This window comes from Coturnix japonica, chromosome 2, assembly GCF_054131305.1.
Source record: "Coturnix japonica strain WE chromosome 2, WE-NBRP24, whole genome shotgun sequence".
NCBI lineage: Eukaryota > Metazoa > Chordata > Aves > Galliformes > Phasianidae > Coturnix > Coturnix japonica.
The window spans coordinates 7056478-7080562 of record NC_140664.1 but is presented as its reverse complement, the minus strand read 5'-3'; the positions used below and the strand labels follow the sequence as shown (position 1 = coordinate 7080562).

The 24085-nt window shown below is 40.9% G+C and overlaps 1 protein-coding gene across 12 annotated transcripts in view; it reads left to right on the top strand.

The window, feature by feature from the left end:
- Positions 1-22868, top strand: part of CCN4 (cellular communication network factor 4) — a 35409-nt gene extending 12541 nt beyond the window's left edge. For 2 of the 12 annotated variants that reach the window (XM_015856371.3, XM_085536936.1), the window contains exons 2-6: positions 14615-14644; positions 15914-16193; positions 19789-20046; positions 21684-21877; positions 22492-22868. In XM_015856371.3, coding sequence (XP_015711857.1) covers positions 14615-14644; positions 15914-16193; positions 19789-20046; positions 21684-21877; positions 22492-22791 — 1062 coding nt within the window. In that variant the 3' untranslated portion in view covers positions 22792-22868. Of the gene's footprint in view, positions 1-14614; positions 14645-15811; positions 16194-19788; positions 20047-21683; positions 21878-22491 lie in introns of all 12 variants that reach the window. The other 10 variants (XM_085536940.1, XM_085536938.1, XM_085536943.1 and 7 more) reach the window with 10 other exon arrangements.
- Positions 22869-24085: the final 1217 nt, after the last annotated feature.

Here is a 24085-nt window from a genome sequence, read left to right as displayed (position 1 = left end):
GCCAGCATTGTGCATTTGTAGACTGGAAAGCCAATAATATGATGGGCCGCATCAGAAGAGGGTTGGCCAGCAGGGAGAGGGAGGTTACTGTCCTCCTCTACTCTGCCCCTTTAGAGTCCTGTCTGGAGTACTGTGTCCAGTACTGTACTGATGCCTCCAGTACAAAAAGGATGCAGAGCTGTTGGAGCAGGTCCAGAGGAGGGCCCTGAGGGTGAACAGAGTTCTGGAGCACCTCTCCTATGAAGATAGTGAGGTGATTCAGCTTATTCAGCCTGAAGAATGCTCTGGGAGGTCCTACTGTGGCTTTCCAGTACTTGAAGGGAGTTTATAAGCAGGAGGGGGACCGACTTTTTTCATAGGCAGAAAGTGGACAATGAGGAATGGCTTTTACCTAAAAAAGGAGAAATTTAAGTTAGATGGTAGGAAGAAGTTATTTACTCAGAAGTTGGTGACAATGACAAGGGCTGCCCAGAGAAGCTGTGGATATGCCCCATTCCTTGAGACATTCCAGGCCAGGTTCACTGAGGCCCTGGGCAGCCTGAGCTGGTGGGTGGAACTGGATTGACATTAAAGGCCCTCCCAGTCTAAGCCATTCTAGCATTCTAGGATTCTAGAGTTCAAAATTTGTATGAAATGACTCTGTGCTGTTAGCCTGTGAGTATGGAAGATGCCCTGCTTTCCACTGTTACTGCATGGGGCTGGCTAATGCACTGAAAAGAAGACACGTAGCCCTCTTATCCATATAACCACATCCTCAAACAACATCCTCTTGATAAAGAGAATGGCAGGAAATGGACAAATGCCTGCTGCAAAACTATACTGCAATGCAATGGTCCCTCAAATGTACATAAGGGTGCAAACATCTTTATGCAATTCTTGTAGCCCAAATACTCTGGGCTTGTTTTCAGTATGGGGGAGAATTACACTCATAATCATGAGCTAGGAGCCAAAGGAAGGAGAGTCCTTCCCATACCAGGTCCATAGGATTCAAAATATGGAACTCTGTGGAAATCCAGGCCAGTAAGGACAAGATGTAGAGAACTTGTCCATGGCAAGAATGCAAAGGAAACTTGATAACTGAGAGAACAGTACTGTCATAAGATCTGTGGGATAAAATGATAGATCAAAATTTAACATGAACAGGCTAATCATCCAAGGGAAAAACAAATAAACAAACATAAAACAGATATGGATCTAAATCACTCTTGAAGATGAAACATAGGACAGAAATGTATCAGAGCCTAAAACTCAGGTATCCTGTGCTGTGCTGTAAAGCTTCTGAAAAGCTGACAACACCTATTCCCTTCAGTTTGGGATATTTATGGTTCTGGGCTCTGTAAATATAGGATGTGAGACCCAGGTCCACAAGGATCAGTCCCAAACTCCTCTTGACTATAGTATAGTTTAGATCCATACATGCATTTTGGTATCCCTGTATTTTTCTCTGCTGTGTAGCTGAAGCCAAACTGAAATCAATGAGTCTTGGGCACTCATCTGAGGCTGAAAAATGGAAATTATAGGATTTTCAGCTTAGCAGAGTAGGGGAAAGAGGAGAAAGGTGACCTGGAGGCCTGGCAACATATAGAGATGGACAATCGTGGGAGGTCTAGTCCGTACAGCTCTGGTTGCATCTGGCTCAGCTTGACCTCAGGGCCTGGCAGTCATCCTCCAAACAGCAAATTCCCATTGTTTGAGCTTTCTTCAACCTTGAATAGGCTTCGTTTCTTGGCTGTGTCCTGGAAAGTGGATGTTGTTGCTGATAGTACCGTGTGGCTGCCAGTGCACTGGAGCCAAATCTCCCCCCTCTCTGCACTTTGTTGCTACAGAACTTACACAGTTGGGGTCTTTCTTTTTGTTATTAAATCTCAACTGTTTATCTTCTCAGTGGATTTAGGGAAGAAAAGGACATGTTAAAGTTGCACTTTTGACTGCAGGTCCCACTATCCTGTTGATGAAGCCACGTTTCCTACCCACTGGTTTGTTAAACAGAGAATAGTTTTACTCTTCAAATCTTCATAGAATCACAGAATACACAGAGTTGGAAGGGTCCCATAAGGATCATCAAGTCCTGGATTCTCTCCTGAAAGCAAATTCTCCCTCTAGTCTCTGTCCAGAGCAGCCTTTTTTTTTTTTTTTAAATTTTCTTTTCTTTTTTTCTTTTTCTTTTCTCATCCCACACATTTTACATCCTGTTGTGGTTTAATGCTTTATTCAGAATGAACAGGATTTCCTCTTGCTTCTGATGAAAATGCTCCTCTCCCTTGCAGCTCTCACTTTCAGTCATTTCATTCACAAAGGAAAAAGTTGTCACTACTTTTAACTTCAATTCCAAGTAATTAAAATTCAATCAATAAATTCCCTGAATAGTTTTTACATTCACTCTGATGAAAAAGGGCTATTTTTTGCCTGCTGTGTGATGAACTGATCCTTGAATACTTGTGCACTTTGCCTTCCTGATGGACTTGTTGAGAAAACATCACTTTATTTTTTATTAAAAACATGGAATTTGGTTTGTTTCTTAGTTAATAAGAAGCTGAAAGACCTTGGGTTGTTGAGCCCATAGAAGACTCCAGATGTTAGCAGCCTTCCAATATGTAATGAAGGTCCACAGGAAAGCCGAAGAGTGACGCTTTGTCAGGGAGTACTGTGACAGGACAAAGGGAAGTGGCTTAAAACTAAAAGAGGGGACATTTAGATTAGATGTTAAGAGAAAATTCTTTCTTCAGAAGTTGGTGAGGTACTGGGACATTTTGCCTTGAGTTTAACCAGAGCTGTTAAAGAAGGAGAATGCTTCATTCCACTGGTCTTTTTGGTAGACTCTAAACTATGTGGTTAGTCCTGACTCCTGTAATGTAAAAATCTTGTCACGGGAGTGATAAGATAAATACATTAAGTATGCTCAATTTGCAGTTGTCCGTTTCTGCTTACAGAACCCATACTCCAAACTATTTCAATCTTGACTACCATGTAGAAAAGTTAATGATTACCTGATTTGTTTACTGATTTACTCCATCCTTATAGCATTATCCTTTACAGTCATCTGTGTGAAGTGTTTCTATATATATGTTTTCTCAAGTACTGACTCTGGTCCACATGTGGAACTGGTAAATTCCTTCAAATAATCCGTGTTTGTTCCATATGTTTAGGACTCATAAGCTCAGCTGAGGCTGGGAAAAGGAAACCTTTAGCTGATCATTGCACTCTGACTGAAATATCTGACTATAAATTTGTTAGGGTTGCTTCTGCTGGTCTCACTTCTAACATGAGCGTAGAGCATTACATCATTTCTCTAGCTTATGAGTTGTCACGTTTTTGGTCTGATGTCTACCTGGTACGCTTGGGCACAGATCTCCTTGGCTCCCTTGCAACTATGTTTTGAGTGGTTCTGTACATCTCACCTCATCCTGTGCTGTCAGCTATATTTCTATTGAATTTTCTGTTTTTATGTAGAAGTCTGAAGACCTATTTTTTTTTAATTTTATTTTTATTTTTTTGCTACTGTTCGGTAGATCTTTGCTTTTTAAGACAGCAGAATAAATGCTCAGAAGTGTGTGCACCACATTCTTCTGCCTGCTTCTCCTTTGAACATCAAGAATCACTGTAGCAAAGTACTTCAGAGTTCCTTTTAGTGTTCCTTTCTGGCACATAATAAAGCTCAGTGACAAAATGCCTAATTAAATCCACCAAGGGAGATTTCAAGAGGCAGTTGTTTGACATTAGTAGCCTGTAATATAGCTAAAGGCTTTACATCAGCTTTAGGAAGAAAACAATTAGGAAGATAATGTGTTCCCAGGGAATTCAATATTTCATCTTCTTGAAGAACTGATTTAGAGCAGCATCTGTTCTGTGCTGTGTATTGTTTTATATTTTCTTTCAGATCCCTGAACCTTAAGTGGATTATTTAGATACTCATTTGTGTGAATCAGTTTGTATACGCACATATGTAATAGGTTCCCTTTCCTTCTTTGTGTCAACATGGATGCTCTTATTATTCTGTGTTCATATTTGAATTCTCCCTGTGCCATTAATCACTTCATATGTCCTGGCAGAGGGTATTTGTGTTTTGTCTCCTGACTGTGTGTCAGTTTTGCCTCTGCACTGTCAGTGTGATAGCACAAAACTCTTCCTACATATATTAGCATACCTACAGTTCTATTTTCAGAGGCTTCCAGATGCCTGGCACTAGCTCAGACCATGAGACCACCTCTTGCTGTCTGGATGCATGACATCATCATCAATTCCTGTTTCCCTTCCTTAATTTAAGTGCTGCTACCACTAGCTAAATAAGTTTATAAGACTGTAAATACTTCCTTCATCCTCGTGAGCTTTTTCCTGACAGTCTTTGTGCACTACTCAGTTGCTACAAAGGAGGGCTGTGTCTCTTCAGTTTTTCCTGTATCTGTCCAAATTAGTGTAATCAAATCAATTTACCAAATAAATCCCATTATTTATTTATTTATTTATTTATTTATTTTTAAGAATCTGATTTTCATTAAAACTCTTTGCTTTACACAGTCTAAGGTTCCTTTAAACCTCCATGGACTCATGAAAGAATACTACATACTTGCTATGTTACTAGATTGGGGCCCTGGACAATCTGACCTAGTTCTTGATCTAGTGGTTGGCAAGCCTGCCTGTGGCAGGGGAGTTTGAACTTGATGATCCTTGAGGTCCCTTCTAACCCAGGCCATTTTGTGATTCTCTGATCATTTATACTAATCACAGGAACTTGTTTACCCTCCATCTGATAGGCCTCGTACTCATTTCTACCTGCAAGTAATGAGAACTGATGATTTATTAGACTCTTCAGTAGACAGAGAAGCTATAATAAAGACTCTTTAACATGGGCTCTTGTGATAGGACAAGGGGAAATGGATTCAAACTAAAAGAAAGGATATTTACACCAAATATAACATAAAAAAAAAAAAAAAAAAAGGAATTTTTTTTAATGATAAGGATGGTGAAGCACTGAAACAGGTTGCCAGAGAGGTGGTAGTTGTCCTGTCCCTGGAGACATTTAAGATCAGTCTGGATGGGGCTCATAGCAACCTGATCTAGCGGTAGGTGTCCCTGTTCAGTGCAGGAAGGTTGGACTAAATAACCCTTAAAAGCCCCTTCCAACTGAAATGTTTATATGATTCTATGATTCTGTTCTATGTTTCTGAGTAAAGGAAATTCTGTTCTTCCTACAAGCATCAGTCTCTTATGTTTGGAAAATTATCTATTTGGTTCTCAAGGGTTTTCATCATGAGTGATATCAGCTAAGCCTTTCACAGTACGTGGAAGTATCACGAGGCCTCTAAGTGTAGTGATACTATCCTATATATATGTTAAATAAGGGCCAGTTTGGTTTCCAGACGATGCAAAGGGTAATTTATAGAAACGTATGATTTGGAAATGTCCCTTTAAAGGTCATCTGGTACAGCTCCCATTGGAGAATTCTGCAGCTTATTCCTCTTCCCACTTTCCTGGCAATACATTCTCTTCCTTTGGACCAAAATATCTCCCCTAACTCCCTCTCATCAACTGAGAGCTCTATATACCACAGCTTTGCTTTGCCATCTGGCTGAGAAAAAAGCACCTGTTTGCTATACATCCTCACTGGTAAAACAGATTACTTGTTCCTGTGCCTTCAGAGAAATCAGGATGTCTCTGCAGTGGAAAATTAGAGGATGGAAACAGAAGCATAACAGACCTAAGCTTTGTCAGTACTCTGAACCATTATTCACTCAGAAAGACAGTAATATCAGAGATCGGACAACTACGCTGTGGTAGATCATGATGTGGGTATCTTTGCTTCAAAGCTACAAATGCTGCCCTACTCTCTGCGCACACAGAGCTGATTCACTTCTGATGCTACAGAAGATTTTGCCGCGATTTTGCCTGGCAAAGGGTAGAATAAGGAATATCATTTTAAGCTTGGTCATTCTAGTCTTGAAATAGTTTCAAGTCTGTCTAGAGCATATGAAGGGCTGGCATCTTCTGCTTGTCCTAAGAATGTTACTGATCCATATGTCTTTCATCTGCATTCTCTGTCTAACAGATTTAATCAAATACCCAAATATACCATTCTTGGAGCAAAAATACCCTTTCACTATGGGACTCTTTGCCTGGAGATGACACTGTTTGTTTGGGAATGATACTGTTTATTCAGACAACTTGTAAGCTCCATCTGCTTTTCACTCAGCCTTGAGGATTTAGCAATGCAGCCTTACTGCTCATCTGTCACTGAAAGTCTTGAGGTGGCTTTGACATCGTGGTATGCCACCACATTAAATGGTAGTTACATTTTTGGGGGAATTAATCTTCACATGCCATGTGTTTGCAAAGGGTCATTAGAGCAGCAGTGGCAGATTCACTTTCCTTTTACTGTTTTGAAATCCACCAGCTACAAAACCAGGCATATGGTATGTTTCCTGTTATCAGATAAAATAATAATTAGTTGCCAAATAAGATATTTGGCTGTGCTTATGAAGAAGAGATGTATCTACAAATTAAGATATGTTTGTCTGCATTAAATGCATTATTTAACAACAACAACAAAAAATACTTTTTAACTTTTGTGTGCCAGAATAGAACTTGAGCTAGCTAAAAGCTGGACTGAACCAGTTCGGCTTATGGACGTATTCTGCAAATGGTTTTGACAAAGCGTGCAATCACACAGTACCAGAAATTGTGGTTACCTGTGCCCTCTGGAGGACTCTAGTCCCAACAGCCAAAGATGGAGAATTCAGACCCACAGGACGACCTGTCCCAATGTTACACTTACCTCCTTGTCAAGATGTGGCCTTCCTGGTGTTCAGACAAAGGCTTGCTGAATGAATTTTGTGGATATTGTCCATATATATGCCTTCTGTTACCACTGAGAAGAATTTGATTATGATATATTTGCTCACCTTCAAGCAGCTATGGATTGATACCAGTCAGCCTCTTTGCCAGATTCTAGGAACCCAGTTCCCTCAGCATCTTGCCTCAAATTATGATCTTTAAGACTCTGACCATCTTGTTTGCCCTCTTCTGATGCCTATTTCCTTGATATCCCACTTAAAGCAAGAGCCCAAAACTGAAGTCCAGTCAGTGAAATAATGTGATGAGGAGGGGCTTGGCTTCTTCTGCCAGGCAACAAACATGACCCGAGGAAATGACCACAAGTTGTATCAGATGAGGGTTAGACTGGACATAAGAAGGAACTTTTTCTCTCAGAGGTTGGTCAGGCACTGGAATGGCTGCCCAGGGAAGTGGTGGAGTTGCCATCCCTGGCAGTGTTCAAGAGGCGTCTGGACAGGGAGCTAGGAGATATGGTTTAGTGATTTTCTGTAGGTATGGTAAAGGGAGGAAGTTTGGACTAGATGACGGACTTCAGGAAGACATCTGAAGAATAACAAGTGATCAACATGGAAAACCAAAGCTAAGCAGTGGAAGCTTGACATGGGAGGAAAACTGTAATTTAAAAGAAGTAGAAACATACAACCTCATCAGTTCATCATCATCCCTGGGGAACAGCTGGCTTTAGTTCAAGCAAAATGTTTCAGATTTGAATGATAAAATTTTGAAATGAAAAGTTGTTTTGAGTCCAACAGTTCTGCACTAGAAAACTGCTGACATTCAAAATTCAGACTTCTGATTCAAATAGAAGAATTATGAAAACTAAGATAATTTAGAAAAATGCCACCAAACTTCTGCTGTTCTTGACAGGGGGGAAAAAAAAGGAAAGGAAAAAAAAAAGTGGAACTTCCGTCTTTACCTTTTTGTTTTTGCATTGCTTGGAACAGAGTGTAAGAATAAAAGGACAGAAAGCATCTTCCCTTTGAGTCAAGGTAATGACTGAATAATATGAGATAAGAAAATGCAGAACATGGCTAATTGCAAAGTAAAACCTCTGCCAAAATAGTCTGGTCCTGTGTGGGAACTGGAACTATGATACTGTTTTTGTCACCCAGCCCATGACTCATTTGTCAGCATCTTGTTCTGTTCTGTTTTAGGATGATTTGTAACCCTATGACCTTGGATGGTCCAAATGCACTCTCATTTATTCTGTGCTCTACTTTCCTAAAATTGAAGCCTGTCTGTTCTTCTCTTCTGGAATCTATTCTCTGTTGCTCCTCCAGATGTTCCCTGTTAATTTTCAAACTCTAGTTCAAGCTAGTTTTACCACATGAGCTCATTAGCTGCACAGATGGAACATGTGCAGCACGAGACTTTGAAATGCTTTCAGAACACAGAAAATATGTTGTTTAATGCCCTAATTAATGGAGTACGTGGTGGCCGTGTCAACTTGTTAATGATGTCCAAACATTTTTAGGTCACTGTATTCTAAGGAAGTGCTACTCTTACTGGAAGAATGCTTACAAAACATCAGGTTGCTTTCTGTCAGGGAAGTTCTTTCATTCTGAACACTCCATGTAAAAAAGTAAAGAAAACACAAGACTACACCGAGTTTGCCAGTATAAGCAATATTTTGGCATAACAATGAGTGTATATAATCTTTACTCTTCAGTCGTCTGAACTGAGTTAGAAAGGGATATTTCAAACATCTGCCTACATTCTTCCCACAGATATATTTTCCAAAATGATGTTATGGGAAGTTGGTTTTTCATCACTTGCAAATCTCAGAAATATTAATGGTTGACTCACTGTGGATTTTTTATTTTCTTAAGCTATTGAATGTTGTGCTTCATGAAGAATGTTCCTTTCTGCTCAGCCTGCAAGAATTAATCCAACTGGCACTTGATATCTATAAAACTGTCTTACATTTTCTGGGTTCAGGATCCACCAGTTTACAATATGTTTTGGAGATTTCATGTCTGAGATCAGTTTTAAGAAGGTATCTAGAAACTCATGAGTGCTCCGGGGAAGCTGAGTCCCCAGTCATCATATTTTCCTCTTCCTGTTATGTGTCCTGCAGAATCTGATTTATATCTCTGTCTTGATGCTGGCTCACTTATCATTAGTATTATCTTGTGATTGTTGCTGAGCATTCATAGAGATTTGGGGACTTGCTGTGAGAGTATGACAACAAGAAAAACCCAATAGCACTGTGTTTACTGCTGATCTAGAAGTAAGAACTGGTTCTTAGTCAACCCATCTGTCTTGAATATAATAGTAATACAAATATTCAGCAATATTCAGCTCAAAATTTCAAACTGAGTCAAACCAAAAGACAAATTTCTACCTTGATGGCCTGTTTTGAGCCAGGTGTTAGTTGACATCTGGCTGAACATGAACTAGCATTGTCCTCACTGTGGACAAGAAGGGCAATGGTATCCTGACTTGTATCAGAAGTAGTGTCGGGTTAGAGAAGAGAACATCCCTCTGGACTCTGCTCTTAACACCTTGAATAGTGTTCAGTTTTGTGCCCCTTACTACAGGGCAGACACTGAGGTCCTGGAGTGTGTCCAGAGTGGGGCAAAGAAGCTGTAAGGTGTCTGGAACACAAGGAAAAGCTGAGGGAACTGAAATTATTCATTCCGGGAAAGAGGAGGCTCAGAGGAGACCTTATTTCTCTCTACAGCTCTGTGAAAGGAGGCTGTGGTAAGAAGAGAGTCAGCATCTTTTTGCAGACAGCTTCTGATGGGACAAGAGGTAATGGACTTAAGTTGTGCCAAGGGAGATTCAGGTTGGATTTTAGGAAAAATTTATTCTCCGAAAGAGTGATGAGGCATTGAAACAGGCTGCACAAGGAGGTGGTGAAGTCACCACCTCTGCAGGTTTTGAAGGAAGTGTAGATGTGGTACTGAATAACATGGTATAGTGGACATGGTGGTGATGGGTCAACAATTGGACCAGATGATCTTAGTGACCTTTTCCAACCTTCATGATTCTATTATTCTAAACCCACTGATGATGCTAGGTCCTACTGCGCTCATCAGAAACCAAGAAAAACACTTGCTCCCTTGACCTGTAGCAACAAATACTTTTGCCTTAACACCCTGGCAATGTATAATGAGATAACTCTTCTGCTGAGCTGCACTTAATCTCCCTTTGTCCCACATTATCTCTTTGCTCACAGGGTCTAGCTTACAGTCTCCTGAAGCTAGCCTTATTAGGCTTAAAAATAACCCTTCCCTGGTATGTCTTCTTCTCTAACTCCTGTGTACAGTCACAAATCACAAATGTGTTCTGTTCTTTCTCCTTCTCATTTCTTTCTCAAAATATTCAAAGGACTGTAGAATCATAGCATCATAGAATGGTCTGGGTTAAAAAGGATCATAACAATCATCTAGGTTCAACCCCCTTCTAAGTTCAGGGCTGCCAGCAACCAGACCAGGCTGCCCAGAGCCTCATCCAGCCTGGCCTTGAATGCCTCCAGGAATGGGGCATCCACAGCCTCCTTGGGCAAAATGTAATGCCATTTGTGTGCAAGATGAGTAACATTTAGAAAATAGTTGTTTTTCATGACAGTGCAACCAGCTGTTTCCATACACTGGTATCTTTGCTGTAGCTTGATGAACTAGGTAAATCTCTCACCATGGAAACATCACAGCCAGCTTGCCCTTTTAGATTCATTTTGATACGTTGCCTATTTTATTCTGAAATAAAAGCTGTCTCTTTTCAAAGTGCCTTTGAGCCTTTTCTTCATCTTAACTGAATTCAAGATTAGTCCATCAATGAGTCTTGAATTGTTTGGAAAAAATAATTTGATTAATTTCTATTGGATTTACACTAAGCAACCTCTGTGCTTTTCCAGTGATGATACTCAGAGATGGAAGGGTATGTTGCCTCATTGCATATATTCTTTTCATATGTATATGCACATGTATATACACATATATATTTCATTTCGACTTCTTCACTAAGCTCCAGCCCACGTTCCCCTGCGAACATCGTTGCACCAGGTTGGTATGGGGATGATGCAGCTCTCCCAGTTTAAGTGTCCTGGGGTGATTTTCAAGGAGCTTTGAGTCTGTGAGAACAGTTGGATCTGCACGTTGTGCATAGAGTTGGCTCTACTGCTAGGGCTGACTAAATAGTTCAGCCAGTAGGTGGAACCAGGAGAAAGCAGATGCACCACCTGGAGTAGAGACAGGACGAATTCACAGTCCTTTCCTTGGATATGCATGCGTAGGTGTCCACTTTAAGTGTCGCTATTAACTTCAGTGTCCTGGCTGAGTGCCCATCTGAAAGAAATATAATTATTTCTAAAGAGTGATGAGCTGCTGTTGACAGCGCTGGGTGCACAAATCCAACCAACAAGGCTGTTACTGGTAGTCTGCAAATCAGATGATTTGATCACATAGTCTCCTTTTTATAATAAGAAGGATACTATAAAAAAGGTCTCCACATCAACATCTTTCTCTTATGAGTGTGCCAAAGGTGGAGGACACGAGATAATCCAGTTTGTGTCTCATTCTTCCATGGGTGAAATCTCAAGCATTTTCAGAAAGGAAATTTCAGTATTGGAAATGTTGCTTAAAAATACTCCTTTGAGGTGCTCTATAGTTGGAAAATAAAAGTAGTCTGCCTTTTATCTCATCAATAAAATAGAGGGAAAGAACACTGATAACTTTTCCCTCCTTTTACCTACCTTGTCTTGAGATAAAAATTACCTGAAAGATTTTAAGAGTAAGTATTGGAAAAGTTAAATTAGTACACACAAATGTACTTCTAAAAATCCATAAGAAGTGGAAGGAAAGGAATACATTGAAGTGTATCAGCCTTTATTCTAAAAACAAAGCTTGAGGTTTCCTCTTGTATAATGTAAAAGTGTTGCTGAATCTCTTGCAATTTGGGCTGTAGGCATTAATTTCATCACTGCATCTTGGTCTTTACAACTTTAAAGAATAAAACAATCTTACACCTATGGTATTTTCCAACAGATTGGAAATACACCTTTCCAGTAGGCAGAATATGCTGCAAAATCTCTGGTATTCATATCTCATCTTAAAAATCTGTGTAATAAAACTCGTGGCTATTACAAGTATTGATTTTTTGGCTTCTTCTCTTTTCTTAAATGTGAACATAGAAATTATCAGGAAGTTATCACTAGTGAAATACTAGTATCTGTTGATACAAAAAGAAATGATTTTGGTGTTTGCTTAGCATAAATTAGGAGAGACGTTAAACAAGAGTTATTAGTTATGGCAGGATGAGAAATACTTCAGTTAGTGAGAACGGATTTTTATCCCAGAGATATAAAATAAGTAGACCTCATTAATTAGACATAATTAGACCTCATTAATATGTTGCAGTAGAATATCTTCTCCTCACCATCCAACACAACAGATTCATGGACTCCAGCTTTGAAGATTAGTTATAAAAATGAATTTCATTGCCAGTATCTATAAAAGAAACATATTTCCTAGCAGATAGTTTTCCTATTTCCTAATGTTTAAAATATTTCTTTTCAAATCCCCAGCACCGTTACTACATTTATCTTCATTCTCATGTTGAATTTCATCCAAAATAGTTGTCCTCCTATGTATTATAATTGGTCCTTAATACATGGTTCTTGAAATGGTAGCTTACATGAAGTTTTTGTTGAACTGTGGGCTTTTTGTTGTTGTTGTTTATTCTGCTCTGATTTTGGTAAGGATGACCCATTGATAAGGACCATTACTGTATGGTTTTGATAGCACCCATGGGAATGATGGGTTTTATTATGGTTTTTAGAGAATACTTACTGTGACTTAACCATCATACCTAGTAATAGGAACATTTTGTATCACAAAAGGCTCTGAGATGCTGCAGTAGAGGGGCTGAATGACTTTTCCAAAGGGATTTAGATATCCCACATATGGCCATGACAAAAGGCCAAGAATTTTATAAATCAGTAGGACTCCTTCTTTTATAGCAAAGGGAAGCAGGAGGGTGGAGGGAGAAGGCTTGGAAGCTGCACAGGTAGCACACTTGCTCTGGTGCATGATGGACACATTTCAAGGAATATATGGTGCTGATTGAGCCTTTACAAGTCCTTTACAAGTACTCAGTCTTAACCCTCATTTATTAACTATAATAGCTGGATTGACAGGATTTACTGATTACTTTTTGTGTGTTGATTCACAGACATTTTACGTATCTACACACAGAGCTGTTTGCTTGCTTTTATTAACAGTAGAAACAATGGTCTGGGAAGGGATTTACTTACCGGGTTGGGCCATGGCAACAGGCCATTTAAATAGCTGTGTGACTTTTGTCTGCCTATCTGGATTTGATTAAGCACTTTCTTACTCATCAGCAACAAAGTAAATAGGTTTATTGCACTTGAAGAGGCTTCTCAAGTGACAGATTATTGAATCTTCTCAAAGTATTCTGAGTGGAATGAAAATTACCATTAATGGGACAGGGCTTTTCATTGTTCTGGATGGGTCGTCTTTTAACAACTTTGGCAGAGTTAAGAAGCTTTAAAGTGGGAATAAATTATATTGGTATGTCTTATTTAAACATGAGTTTAAATGTGATTTTAAGCCAACTTTAAGGCCAGCTTTGTGTAAAGGAGGCCTTAATGGATTTGGGAATGATGCCCAGAGCAAACACAGTGCCTATTTGGCAGAGATTAGCAATGAGTTAACAGTTGAGTGTTCTACATGAAGGATAACTAATTACTAAGATACTTAAACACATCTCCAAATACAGCAGTAGCAGTGGCAATTCTTGGGGGTGCTTTTCCCAGCAAAGCCTTTTGTTGGAGTGAATGGAAAGACATTCCCCCCCACCCTGCCACTGTAAAGAGAATAATACATTGGAAAATATATAGAAGAGTTGTTGTGGGAGGAGACTAAAGCACTGAACACTTCACTTGTAAAAGGAAGGCAGAAATTTATCTACTGGTATGGATATAAGATGGTAATTTGAACGATGGCTTAACAAGATTTGAAATGGCTAGATATCCTTGATTATTTGCTGCACAAAGGGTGCGGGGTGAAAAATGAATCTACACTCAAATCTTAGTGAAACAAGTATAGTTTAAAAACAATTAATCGCAGAGGAGCTGTCAGCAAGACATTACCATGTCCTGAATGAATCTCTGCACACATGTTAAGTAACCTTGAGAGCTGCACCTACTGTAGGGGATGCTTGCAAGGAGAACTCTCCCAGGGGTTCTTAGACTGCTTGCTATTTTTGGATAAGATGACTGACACACAGTCATACAATTTAGAATTGGTTCTCTTGAACCAGTCTGTTATCAGGTGTTTGAACACCAATGGTGAACCCTTGATTGTTATTAGTCCCAAGAACAAGGTTTTTTCCACCTCATTGTGTGCACTAGGCCTTAATTAGGCCACAGCTATCAGGCTGGGTGTGGGGTGAGGGTGGGTGGGAGGGCAAGGAGTCCACTCTCACAGCAGTACAAGATAGCCAGGAACGGATGGGATTACTTTAGCAGTTGTTAGACCTGGTTTTTCCTTGTTATCTGCACTTTGTAGAATTACACATGCGTTCTTTGCAGCCCTCACATCTTGTCAGTGGGGAAAGTTTCTAATTTAGGACTGAAAGAGAGCATCTCTGTTGAATGCATGCGTTTGAACACTACAAAGGATGAATAAGGATGAGGATGATTAAAAGAAATGCATATCTTTTTTATTCGTTTTTTAAAATGTTATAGACAGAGTATAGCTTCATTGCTTAGCGCTGGGAATCTCTCAGGGATCTCAATTTTATGTGTGTTGTGTTACAGGGCTGGAGGCGAGCAAAACATTGTTCAGAGGTGAGTGGTCTTGAATATCAAAATACAGCAAGTTGGATAGATTTTTATTTCAGAGACTCTCTTTGCTTTTCTCTAGTCTTGTTTCTGTTCAAGTTAAAGGGCTAAGAGATCATAAGAAGGCAGTTGTATTACTGTTGCTGCAAGAAGAGAATAGATGGTCAAGCCGTCCTCAGGAGATTCATGATAGTGTAAAATCTGTAGGTTTTAATTCGTCCTCACAGCAAAGAGGTTCCTGGCTGCAAGCCAGTGAGGGCTGTGGGCTCACAGACCTTTTTCCTGTCCTCTTGTGAGGGGATATTTTGGATGCAAGACCCACAGAAATATGGATAAACCTAAGGAGAAGGAAGTCAGATAGACCCCATTTTCCTGTGTATTTGAATTGCAACATTTTATCCTCTTTTGGAGAAGACTCTGGGGAGACTCACTGTGGCCTTCCAGTACTTGAAGGGAGCATATAAACAGGATGGGGAATGGCTGTTTACAAGGGTGGATAGTGATAGGACAAGGGGGAATGGTTTTAAACTGAGACAGGGGAGGTTTAGGTCAGATACTAGGAAGAAGTATGTTAGATACTAGGAAGAAGTTCACACAGAGGGTGGTGACACACTGGAACAGGTTGCCCAAGGAGGTTGTGGATGCCCCATCCCTGGAGGCATTCAAGGCCAGACTGGATGTGGCTCTGGGCAGCCTGGTCTGGTGGTTGGTGACCATGTACATAGCAGGGGGATTGAAACTGGATGATCGTTGTGGTCCTTTTTAACCCAGACCATTCTATGATGATTCTATGATGATCCTGGTCGGGGACCTGAATGGCAGCTACTGTTGCCTGAGGAAGCCTTCAAGTTGTCAAAAGGCTCTAGTGCCATCTCTCAGTGAACAGGCAACAACAGTTATGGTGAAATGTCCTCTGCCACACCAACATACCCTCTCTCATAGCCAAGTACCCAGGATAACACAGACCAGATTTGTCAAGCCTTCATCTCCTATATCAGATGTTCCTACATGTTTGGGGAGGAGAGGTCTGGAAAAAGTCTGCGTACCAGCAATATGAGTCTATGCAGTTTGAATGATAGTCCAAACTGCAGAGTCTTAGTCCTTGGTTGATATCTGAAGGGGTTTATGGGAGAGCAGCGCCTTTCTGACATTTACTCTTTGGTTTCCTTGTAGCATCTTTGGAACCAATGGGATTTTTATTGAGGACTAATCACCACAGGATTCACAGCCCCTTTTCTCTGGATCAGTTTCCAAGCTGTGTTTCTTTGTTTGTAGGCCATTGCCCAGACCTCCACCATCATGACCCCCACCATCCCTGCTGCAACAGAGGCCTACACACGGACTCAGTACTGTAAGTGGCCATGCGAGTGTCCGAAGTCCCCACCTCGGTGCTCAGTAGGAGTCAGCCTTGTCACAGATGGCTGCGATTGCTGCAAGATGTGCGCCAAGCAGCGTGGAGAAAGTTGCACTGAGGCTGATACCTGTGATTTTCACAGGGGCCTGTACTGTGACTACAGTGGAGACAGACCTAGGTACGAAATAGGAGTATGTGCACGTAAGTGATGTACATATATTTTTGACTTAGATATACATTGGCAGCTCCTCTCTGTCTGAGCTGAAATTTATCTCATTAAATACCTGACTATAAATTCAGCAGCTCCTCCATTCATCCTCTACCATTTCCTTCCTGTCTTTAGTCTCAGGGCAGCTGGCTGAATGAGGAATGGCAAATGAATTCTTGATTTTGAGTTGGCTGCAGCCACAAGCAAGAAGTAACCAGCATTTGAAGGCCTTCAGGTCTGCAAGGAGATCACTCTACATTCCTTGTAACTGGATGAGGTCCTATAGTGGGTTGGGATGTAGGAAGTATAGGTGTGCAGCTGGCTTTAAAGACAAGAAGTATTGGGATCTGGATGAAAAACATGCTGTTGGAAAAACTTTTGACTTATTCCAAATAATGATTTTCAAAGAAGAACAACACATTTTTGTAGGATACACAAAATAACCAGAGAAGCTATGTTCTCGGAGCTAGAAACTTAAACAGCGATTTTCAAGGTTAGAAAGATCCAAGATAAAGGGAAGAGGATATAGGAGCATTCAGATGTTTCATCTGGTGTGAACATAGTATCTTCCTGGGAGGTCTGTAAGAACAGGTTAGGTAAACATCTGTCAAAAACAATATCAGTACAGCTGGCCCTGCAGTTGGAGAGGAAAACAAGTTGGGGGTTGTCTCTAAGCTTCCTCAGCCTTCCTAAGCTTCTTTGAAGGAATTCACATTACACTGTGTTTACTTATCTAAACGCTTGTTTTCTTAGTTAGATTTCACAATTCGTAGTCCCAAACAATAACTTCACTTGTGGCAACAACTGTGTGTTGTAGGAGGAGACGATCTCCAGCTTGTCCAGTGAGATCTAGAAGGATTCACAGACCAATATGCTTTTACATCCCTACAGTCATGAAAATATATCCCCTACCGTTTGATATTTTTGGTTATATGGTGAAGGGCATGGTGGTGTGCACAGCTGAGGGATATGAGAAACTAGGACTTTCCATAGTTAGGAGGTAAAACTGCTTATCTCTACCACAAAAAGTTGCGGTCTTCCCCTTGCTTTCAGCATGTGGGTGGATGCAGATGACAGGATATGCTGACATGTTCTTTTCCATGTGCTGGGTTGTATATAGGTTGTATCCCCCCACTCTGAATAAACCAGATATTGTCTGGCTGTAGGGTGACTGAAGGCAAGGATGGGACCCTGAGCTGGGGGTTGGGGGTTAACTGTTGTGAGGAATTTGCTATCTAGCTGGATGCCAAAACCTCTAGACCTAGAGAATCCAAGGCATGGAATCATAGAACCATAGAATGGTTTGGGCTGGAAAGGACCTTTAAGACCATCTAGTTCCAATTCTCCTGCTATAGAAAGGACACGTTCTGCTAAACCAAGTTGATCAGTGCCCCATCCAATGTGGCCTTGAATGGCTTCAGGGTGGGCACAACTTCCCTGGGCATGCCTGACTTACAGGAACAATAGGATTTGTGGAAAATAAAGATCCTGAATGATCTTGGCAACAGAGTCAGGAAAAGAAATAGGGTGGAGATTCAGGCTGTATATCGACTGGCATGCTGAGGTATGTCTGGGATATCAGATAGGAACCTGTTGGGAGTCACTACAGCTCTTCTTGTATTGCTGGATTTTCTCTGTACTGCAGCAGGGATAGTGGGGTGCAGAACACACATCCAGATGGAGAAGTAGGCTCTGTGTGTACAAGGATGGGAATTGTGAAGTACCCCATATTGCCCATCTTAGATGCAGTTTCAGCATGGTCTGTGTTTGGGGTTGTTTTCACAATAGACCTCTTGATGGATGTGGAATTTAGGAAGCTGAGTTAGCACAGCTTGGAGGAGTGTCCTGAGAGCAGATAAAGAGATAGCAGGAAATACAGAATTTTCTTGAAATATAATCTGTGTATGAAGCCAGAAACATAACTGAATCCTCTGCTTTATCTCCAACAATGAGTAAGCCTTCAATATAAAGGCCAAAGCATTATCACAATTGGAGCTAAGTGCAAACTGGAGGTCTGGGTCTGTGCTTTGCATTCCAGCAAGTCTATTTATTTATTTATTTTCTGTCTGTTGGAGGAAAGCGTTTGTGTTTGATCTTTTCATTCAACTCATTCTGCAAATAGGCAGATTTGAGGATTTTAATCCAGCATTTCAGTGTGTGCTGGCCCTGAATCACGACTGCACTGCAGCTCCATTTCCAACCAGACTTAAAACATGAGCAATCTGATCTCTGTGTGCACACTGCCTCCGTGTGACCAAACAAGAAACTGAGGCTTGAATGTTCCATTTGATTTCTCCAACCGATTCCGAATAATTTTCTGTGCCTTCAAAATTAAAAAAGAAAGTTGCTCTGTGAATGAATCAATGAGATTCCTACTCAAGGGCAGTGAAGAAGCCTGATCGTCCATGCTTTTATTTACAAGCATGCATCAAATGATATTTTTCATAACATTAAAGTGTTTTGCTTCATTTTCTAAGGAAATTGTTCTGTGATAAACTGGGTGGGATCTACTTGCCTAAACAGAGTAATCCAGTGTCATTTTAGGCTCTCCTTTGCTATCTCAGCTGTCTTCCTACTTCTGCTTTGGAAGGGTACAGGCATCAACCAGATCTGTATTGCATATAATATTGCATGTAATCCTCTCATATTCTCTGAAATTATCAAATTTCTCTCAACATCATTTAAATTAATTGGGCTGTTCCTACTATGAATAGCTTATAATAACTTCTATCAGCCTGCCATGAAATCATTTAAGAGAGACTTTGTGCATGAAACATTTTATTTTATACCATTTGTTTTTTTTCCCATGGAGCATTATAGGATCTATTTTTTCACTGATTCAGAATAAACAGTTTCTGAGATGGTGTGACTACATTTGTCTCAGCATCATGCTGAACACTGTCTCTGTGTTGCCTCCTTTTGCTCAGAGAGCAGCTTGACAAATCACAGAATTGCAGGGCTTGGAAGGGACCTCAAGAGATTATTGAGTCCTACCCCCTGTTAAGGCAGGTACCCTACAGTAGATAACACAGGTAGGCATCCAGATGGGTCTTGAATATCTCTGTAGAAGGAGACTCCACAACCTCTCTGAGCAACCTGTTCCAGTGCTCCGTCACCCTTACTGTAAAGAAGTTCTTCTGTATGTTAGTATGGAACTTCCCATGTTCAAGTTATAGGCCATTGCTCTTTGTCCTATTGCTACACACCATTGAGAAGAGCCCGGCCTTATCCATTTGCCTCTTACCTCCCTTCAGATATTTATAAACATTTATCAAATCTCCTCTCAGTCTTCTTTCCCCAGGCTGAACAGATCCAGATTACTCAGTCTTTCCTCATACGGGAGATACTCCAGGCCCTTCATCATCTTTGTGGCCCTCTGCTGGATCCCTGTCTTTTATGAACTGAAACACACTATTCTAAATGTGGCCACATCAGGGCTGAGTAGAGGGAAAAGATCACCTCCTTTGACCTGCAAGCCACACTTTTTTTAATGCATCCCAGAGTGCATTAAAAGGAACACATTAACAAAGTTTGTGGACAGCATTCTTTTAATGGTGCTTTGTGTATCTTTTTCTTCTCTTCTTTCAGAGATTGTCGGTGTAGGATGTGTCCTCAATGGAGTCAGATATAATAATGGGGACTCATTTCAGCCCAACTGCAAATACAATTGCACATGTATTAATGGGGCCGTGGGCTGTATTCCCATGTGCACAAACTCACGGCCTCCCCTTGTCTGGTGCCCGAACCCAAAACTGATTAAGATGGCAGGGAAGTGCTGTGAGCAGTGGGTTTGTGATGACTCGAAGAAAATCAGGAAGACTTCTCCACGCCACATCTCTTCTGCAGGTATGGTGAGATTTTGGTGGATCTCCCCTTAGTAATCGAGAAATTGAATCATAGCATCATAGAATCATTAAGGTTGGAAGATGCCACTACAATCACTACAAGCCACTTTATCTTAATAGTCCCAAATTCAGATACACTTTGAAACAAGTTATTATGGGGGAAGACTCACTAGCAATTCTAGGCAAAATTGTCCTTGTATCTGTGTAGATTTTAGCAATTATGTTCACTTGGATTGGTGTCATTATTAACCTTATGTTATATGTCATATAAGGTATCTAATTTCCTCACCCTCGCATTCACAGTGAGAATCATTTAGCTCTCTGAACAGATGTGATACCATTTGCCACATGCACGGCCCCTAAATCTTATGTGCTTCCTTTGCCATGTGTGATACGCCTCTTAACACTGTGAGGCAATGTAGAGACACGAGTAACATCAGCACCATTCCACAGAACACATCACAAAAGTAGATCTCAAGGAGACAAAGGTTGTTTGTGGTAGACCAGGAAACTTGGCTATTTTTTCACTGATTATAAATACATACATTTTTTTCTCCATCTTTGGACTTTATGTTTGTTATACAATAATAATAATAATAATAATAATAATAATAATAATAATAATAATAATAATAATAATAATAATAATAATAATAGCATATCTTGAGTTTGAAGAGACCCAAAAAGGATCATCAAATCCAACACCTGAAAAACCTTTGGTTTCCTTGCTGTGGGTTAAAACCACTAGAGTTTATCACTCACTTCTGTCCCTGCTATCTATGAGCTGCAAAGAAGGTCCAAATTTAAAGCATCTGTTACTGAAATTTGCCTTTTCTCTGCGTGGACTATGGCACACGAATGGACACAGCACAGCTTCCCCTGCCTTCCTTTTTATCTTAGAAGTGGGGCTATCTTTTATTATATTTAATATAATCATTAATATAGCATTTTAAAATTGACAGCTAGTATCATAAGCATACTATAAGATAACGAGCATGCTCAGCAAAGCTGAGTTTCTATCAGAGCTGTGTTGTGAGCTGCACAGCTGCGAATGTTGCAAAGACTGTGAGGGAACCTGACCTGAGGTCTATGGCTCCTTTCAAAACTGAGCCCACCCTTTTCTCAAGTGGTTCCCGAGTTCTCTGTGAGCTATTCAAGCTGCTCTCCCTTCCAATGAAAGGCAGTGGCTGCTTCCCAGACCTCTCAGCTGTACAGCAAAGACTGTCAGCAACTTTCTGCTGCAGGGAATTGATTGAATGGACTCAGAAATAACCCTTCATGGTGCGATCAGATCTCATTACTTCTCTGCACCATCTTCTGTGATGAAGTGTTTGCATTGTGGTAGCACCTGGGGGCCCAGACAAGGACCTCCTTGTATGAGGCTGTAAAGAGAAATAGAGAAATCAGCTCCAGCCCTGAGAGCTCATGGTGCTGGAGGGGCTGACACAAGTAGGTCAGTGGCAAAGGGGGTGGGACAGGGAGATAACAAAGCAAGCGGAGCTTGGTGGGGATGCTGAGCTGCTCTGTTGTGATTTAATTATTTGGGTTAGTGGCCTGAATGGGTAATGAGCTTGAGCAAGGGTGTTTAATACAGAAAGCTGCCTGGCTGAGTAATATACTATAATCTGGTCCCTACAGCGTATGAGGGGGAGGATGAAGCCTGGCAGAAGAACTGCATTGTTCATACCTCACCGTGGAGTCCCTGCTCAAAGACCTGCGGGCTGGGCATCTCCACGAGGATTTCCAATGACAATGATCAGTGCCGGCTCCTGAAGGAAAGCCGTCTGTGCAACATGCGGCCCTGCGAGGTGGATATCACCAAGCACATTAAGGTGAGGACCGCTTCGCCATGCTTCCCTTGAACTTTGTCTGGACGTGGGGTCAGCCTTTGTTTGGCAGTGTGCTGGCCTCTGAGAGCTGCACTTCTGAACCGAGAGGCCATTAGTGAACACACACGGACTCCCTGTGCTGCAGAGAGGTCAAAATGTCCCCTCCCATGCTTTAACATGACGGAATAAAAATCTTCCCCTGGGAGCTTTAACTTCATCCACAAGCTCCTTACAAGGAAAAGCAAGCCAAGCCTGCTCTGCTCACTGCTGTTATAGGCAGATCTGAGGCTCAGCTAGCAGAAAAGTGATGCTGCACTGCTGGTCATGGCTATAAACTGTATTTTGCAAGTATCCTACTTGCAGCTTCTGGATTTGTGTGTTTAGATGTGTCCACCTGTCACACCTCTATATCCGGTCTGTAAAACACTTTTAACAGATTCATAGAATCACAGAATCATTAAGGTTGGAAAAAAAGTGCTAAGATCATCTACTCCAACTACCAACCCATCCCCATCATGCCCACTGAACCATAAACCTTGGGAAGGTGGTTTTCATCTCCCTGTGTCAGTATGAAGCAATGAGTATTAATCAGTCTCTTTTTCTGTTCCCTGATTTAGCCTGGGAAGAAGTGCCTGGCTGTCTACAGGGCCAATGAACCCATGAACTACACCATCTCAGGATGTGTAAGCAAAAGTCCCTATAGACCCAAATATTGTGGTATCTGCACAGACAACAGGTGCTGCACACCCTACAAGTCCAAGACTATTGAAGTGAGGTTTGATTGCCCAGATGGAACTGAGATATCCTGGAAAATCATGTGGATCAATGCTTGTTTTTGCAACCTGAACTGCAAGAACCCCAATGACATCTTTGCCGACTTGGCTCATTACCATGATTACTCTGAAATTGCTAATTAAATTGGCTGAATGCTGGAATTGACTCATTGCTCTGATTTTACAGAGGTTTTAAAATAAAAGGAGAATCTTTCAACCAATGCCAATGTACGATTTGTTTTTTCCTGAGTTAGGATGTTAAATTTCCTTGTTTTGCCACGCTGCTTTTAGAGAGGCTTTGAAAAAGCAGGGTTTTCAACTCTTAACAGACCTCCATCCATTAAGAGCAGCCAGAAATTCTTCTATGCAGACTCCAGGACTTAAATAACAATCCTGCTGGCACTGGAACTTATTAGCCCAGCAGTTTCATTGTACAAAGGAAAGAGTATTACACTAGTATGAGAGCAAAAGTATAGCTGTCAGGAACTTAGACATGAGCTTGAGACATCTTTACTATCATTTCTTGAATAATATAGTCCAAGATGAAAAACGAGCATTGTTATATGTAATTTATTTTCCTCATTATACTTCAGTCTTTGATGCTAATGACCCACTGGACTTGATCTGTTCTCTGTCACACACAGAGAACAATCCTAGAAAATCCTTCACTGTCATTCTCTCTTAGATTCCACTGCTATGAGTTCCATGGGAAGACCTTAAGGAGAAGAATGTTCCTCTGTGCTGTGTCTGTCTCACTGCACTAGTACAGGTAAAAGATCCTCTGTGCTCTGCCCTCCTTGAGCTCCTATTGATCTCCAGGGGTATCTTCTGCCAGGGACATTTTCACAGTTTTGCTACCAGCTCTCATCTTGAATAGCCTGAATGCTCTGAATTGAAAATGACCACCCCAGAGCTCATACCTACAGGATAGAATCTCTAGCCCAGGGATTACTTATTATCATAGGTCAGTGTTGCAGACCTTGAGTAGAAGCTGTAGAGAGTCAGATGAGGGATGAATAGAAACACCTGTGGTAGAGGAAAGGAGTTTCATGCATGTGTTAGTCTTCCCATCAGCTTTGTGGATGTGTTCATGTGAAAGAAGAGGACAGTTCCTGGCATAACCAATGATGCATCAGTCACAAATAGACTGCTTATTAGAATAAAATGATGTGTAGAAGTGGTTTCACATTCAAATATTAGATAAGAGTAAAGCATAGTCCTGTTGTTACAATGTGTTGTTACAGTCAACACATTCCTTGTCACCAAAATGTACTGGAGTCAGTTTTTTGACAGTGAGTTGTAGGTACAGATCCCATGCACTGTGACAGGTTCACCAACTGCTTCACTTGAGAGAGCTGAGCAGTAGAAATATGTTTCTGCATGGGATATTTTAGTGTCTGCTTGCAAACTCCCTGGTAACACAGGAGAACCACTGAGT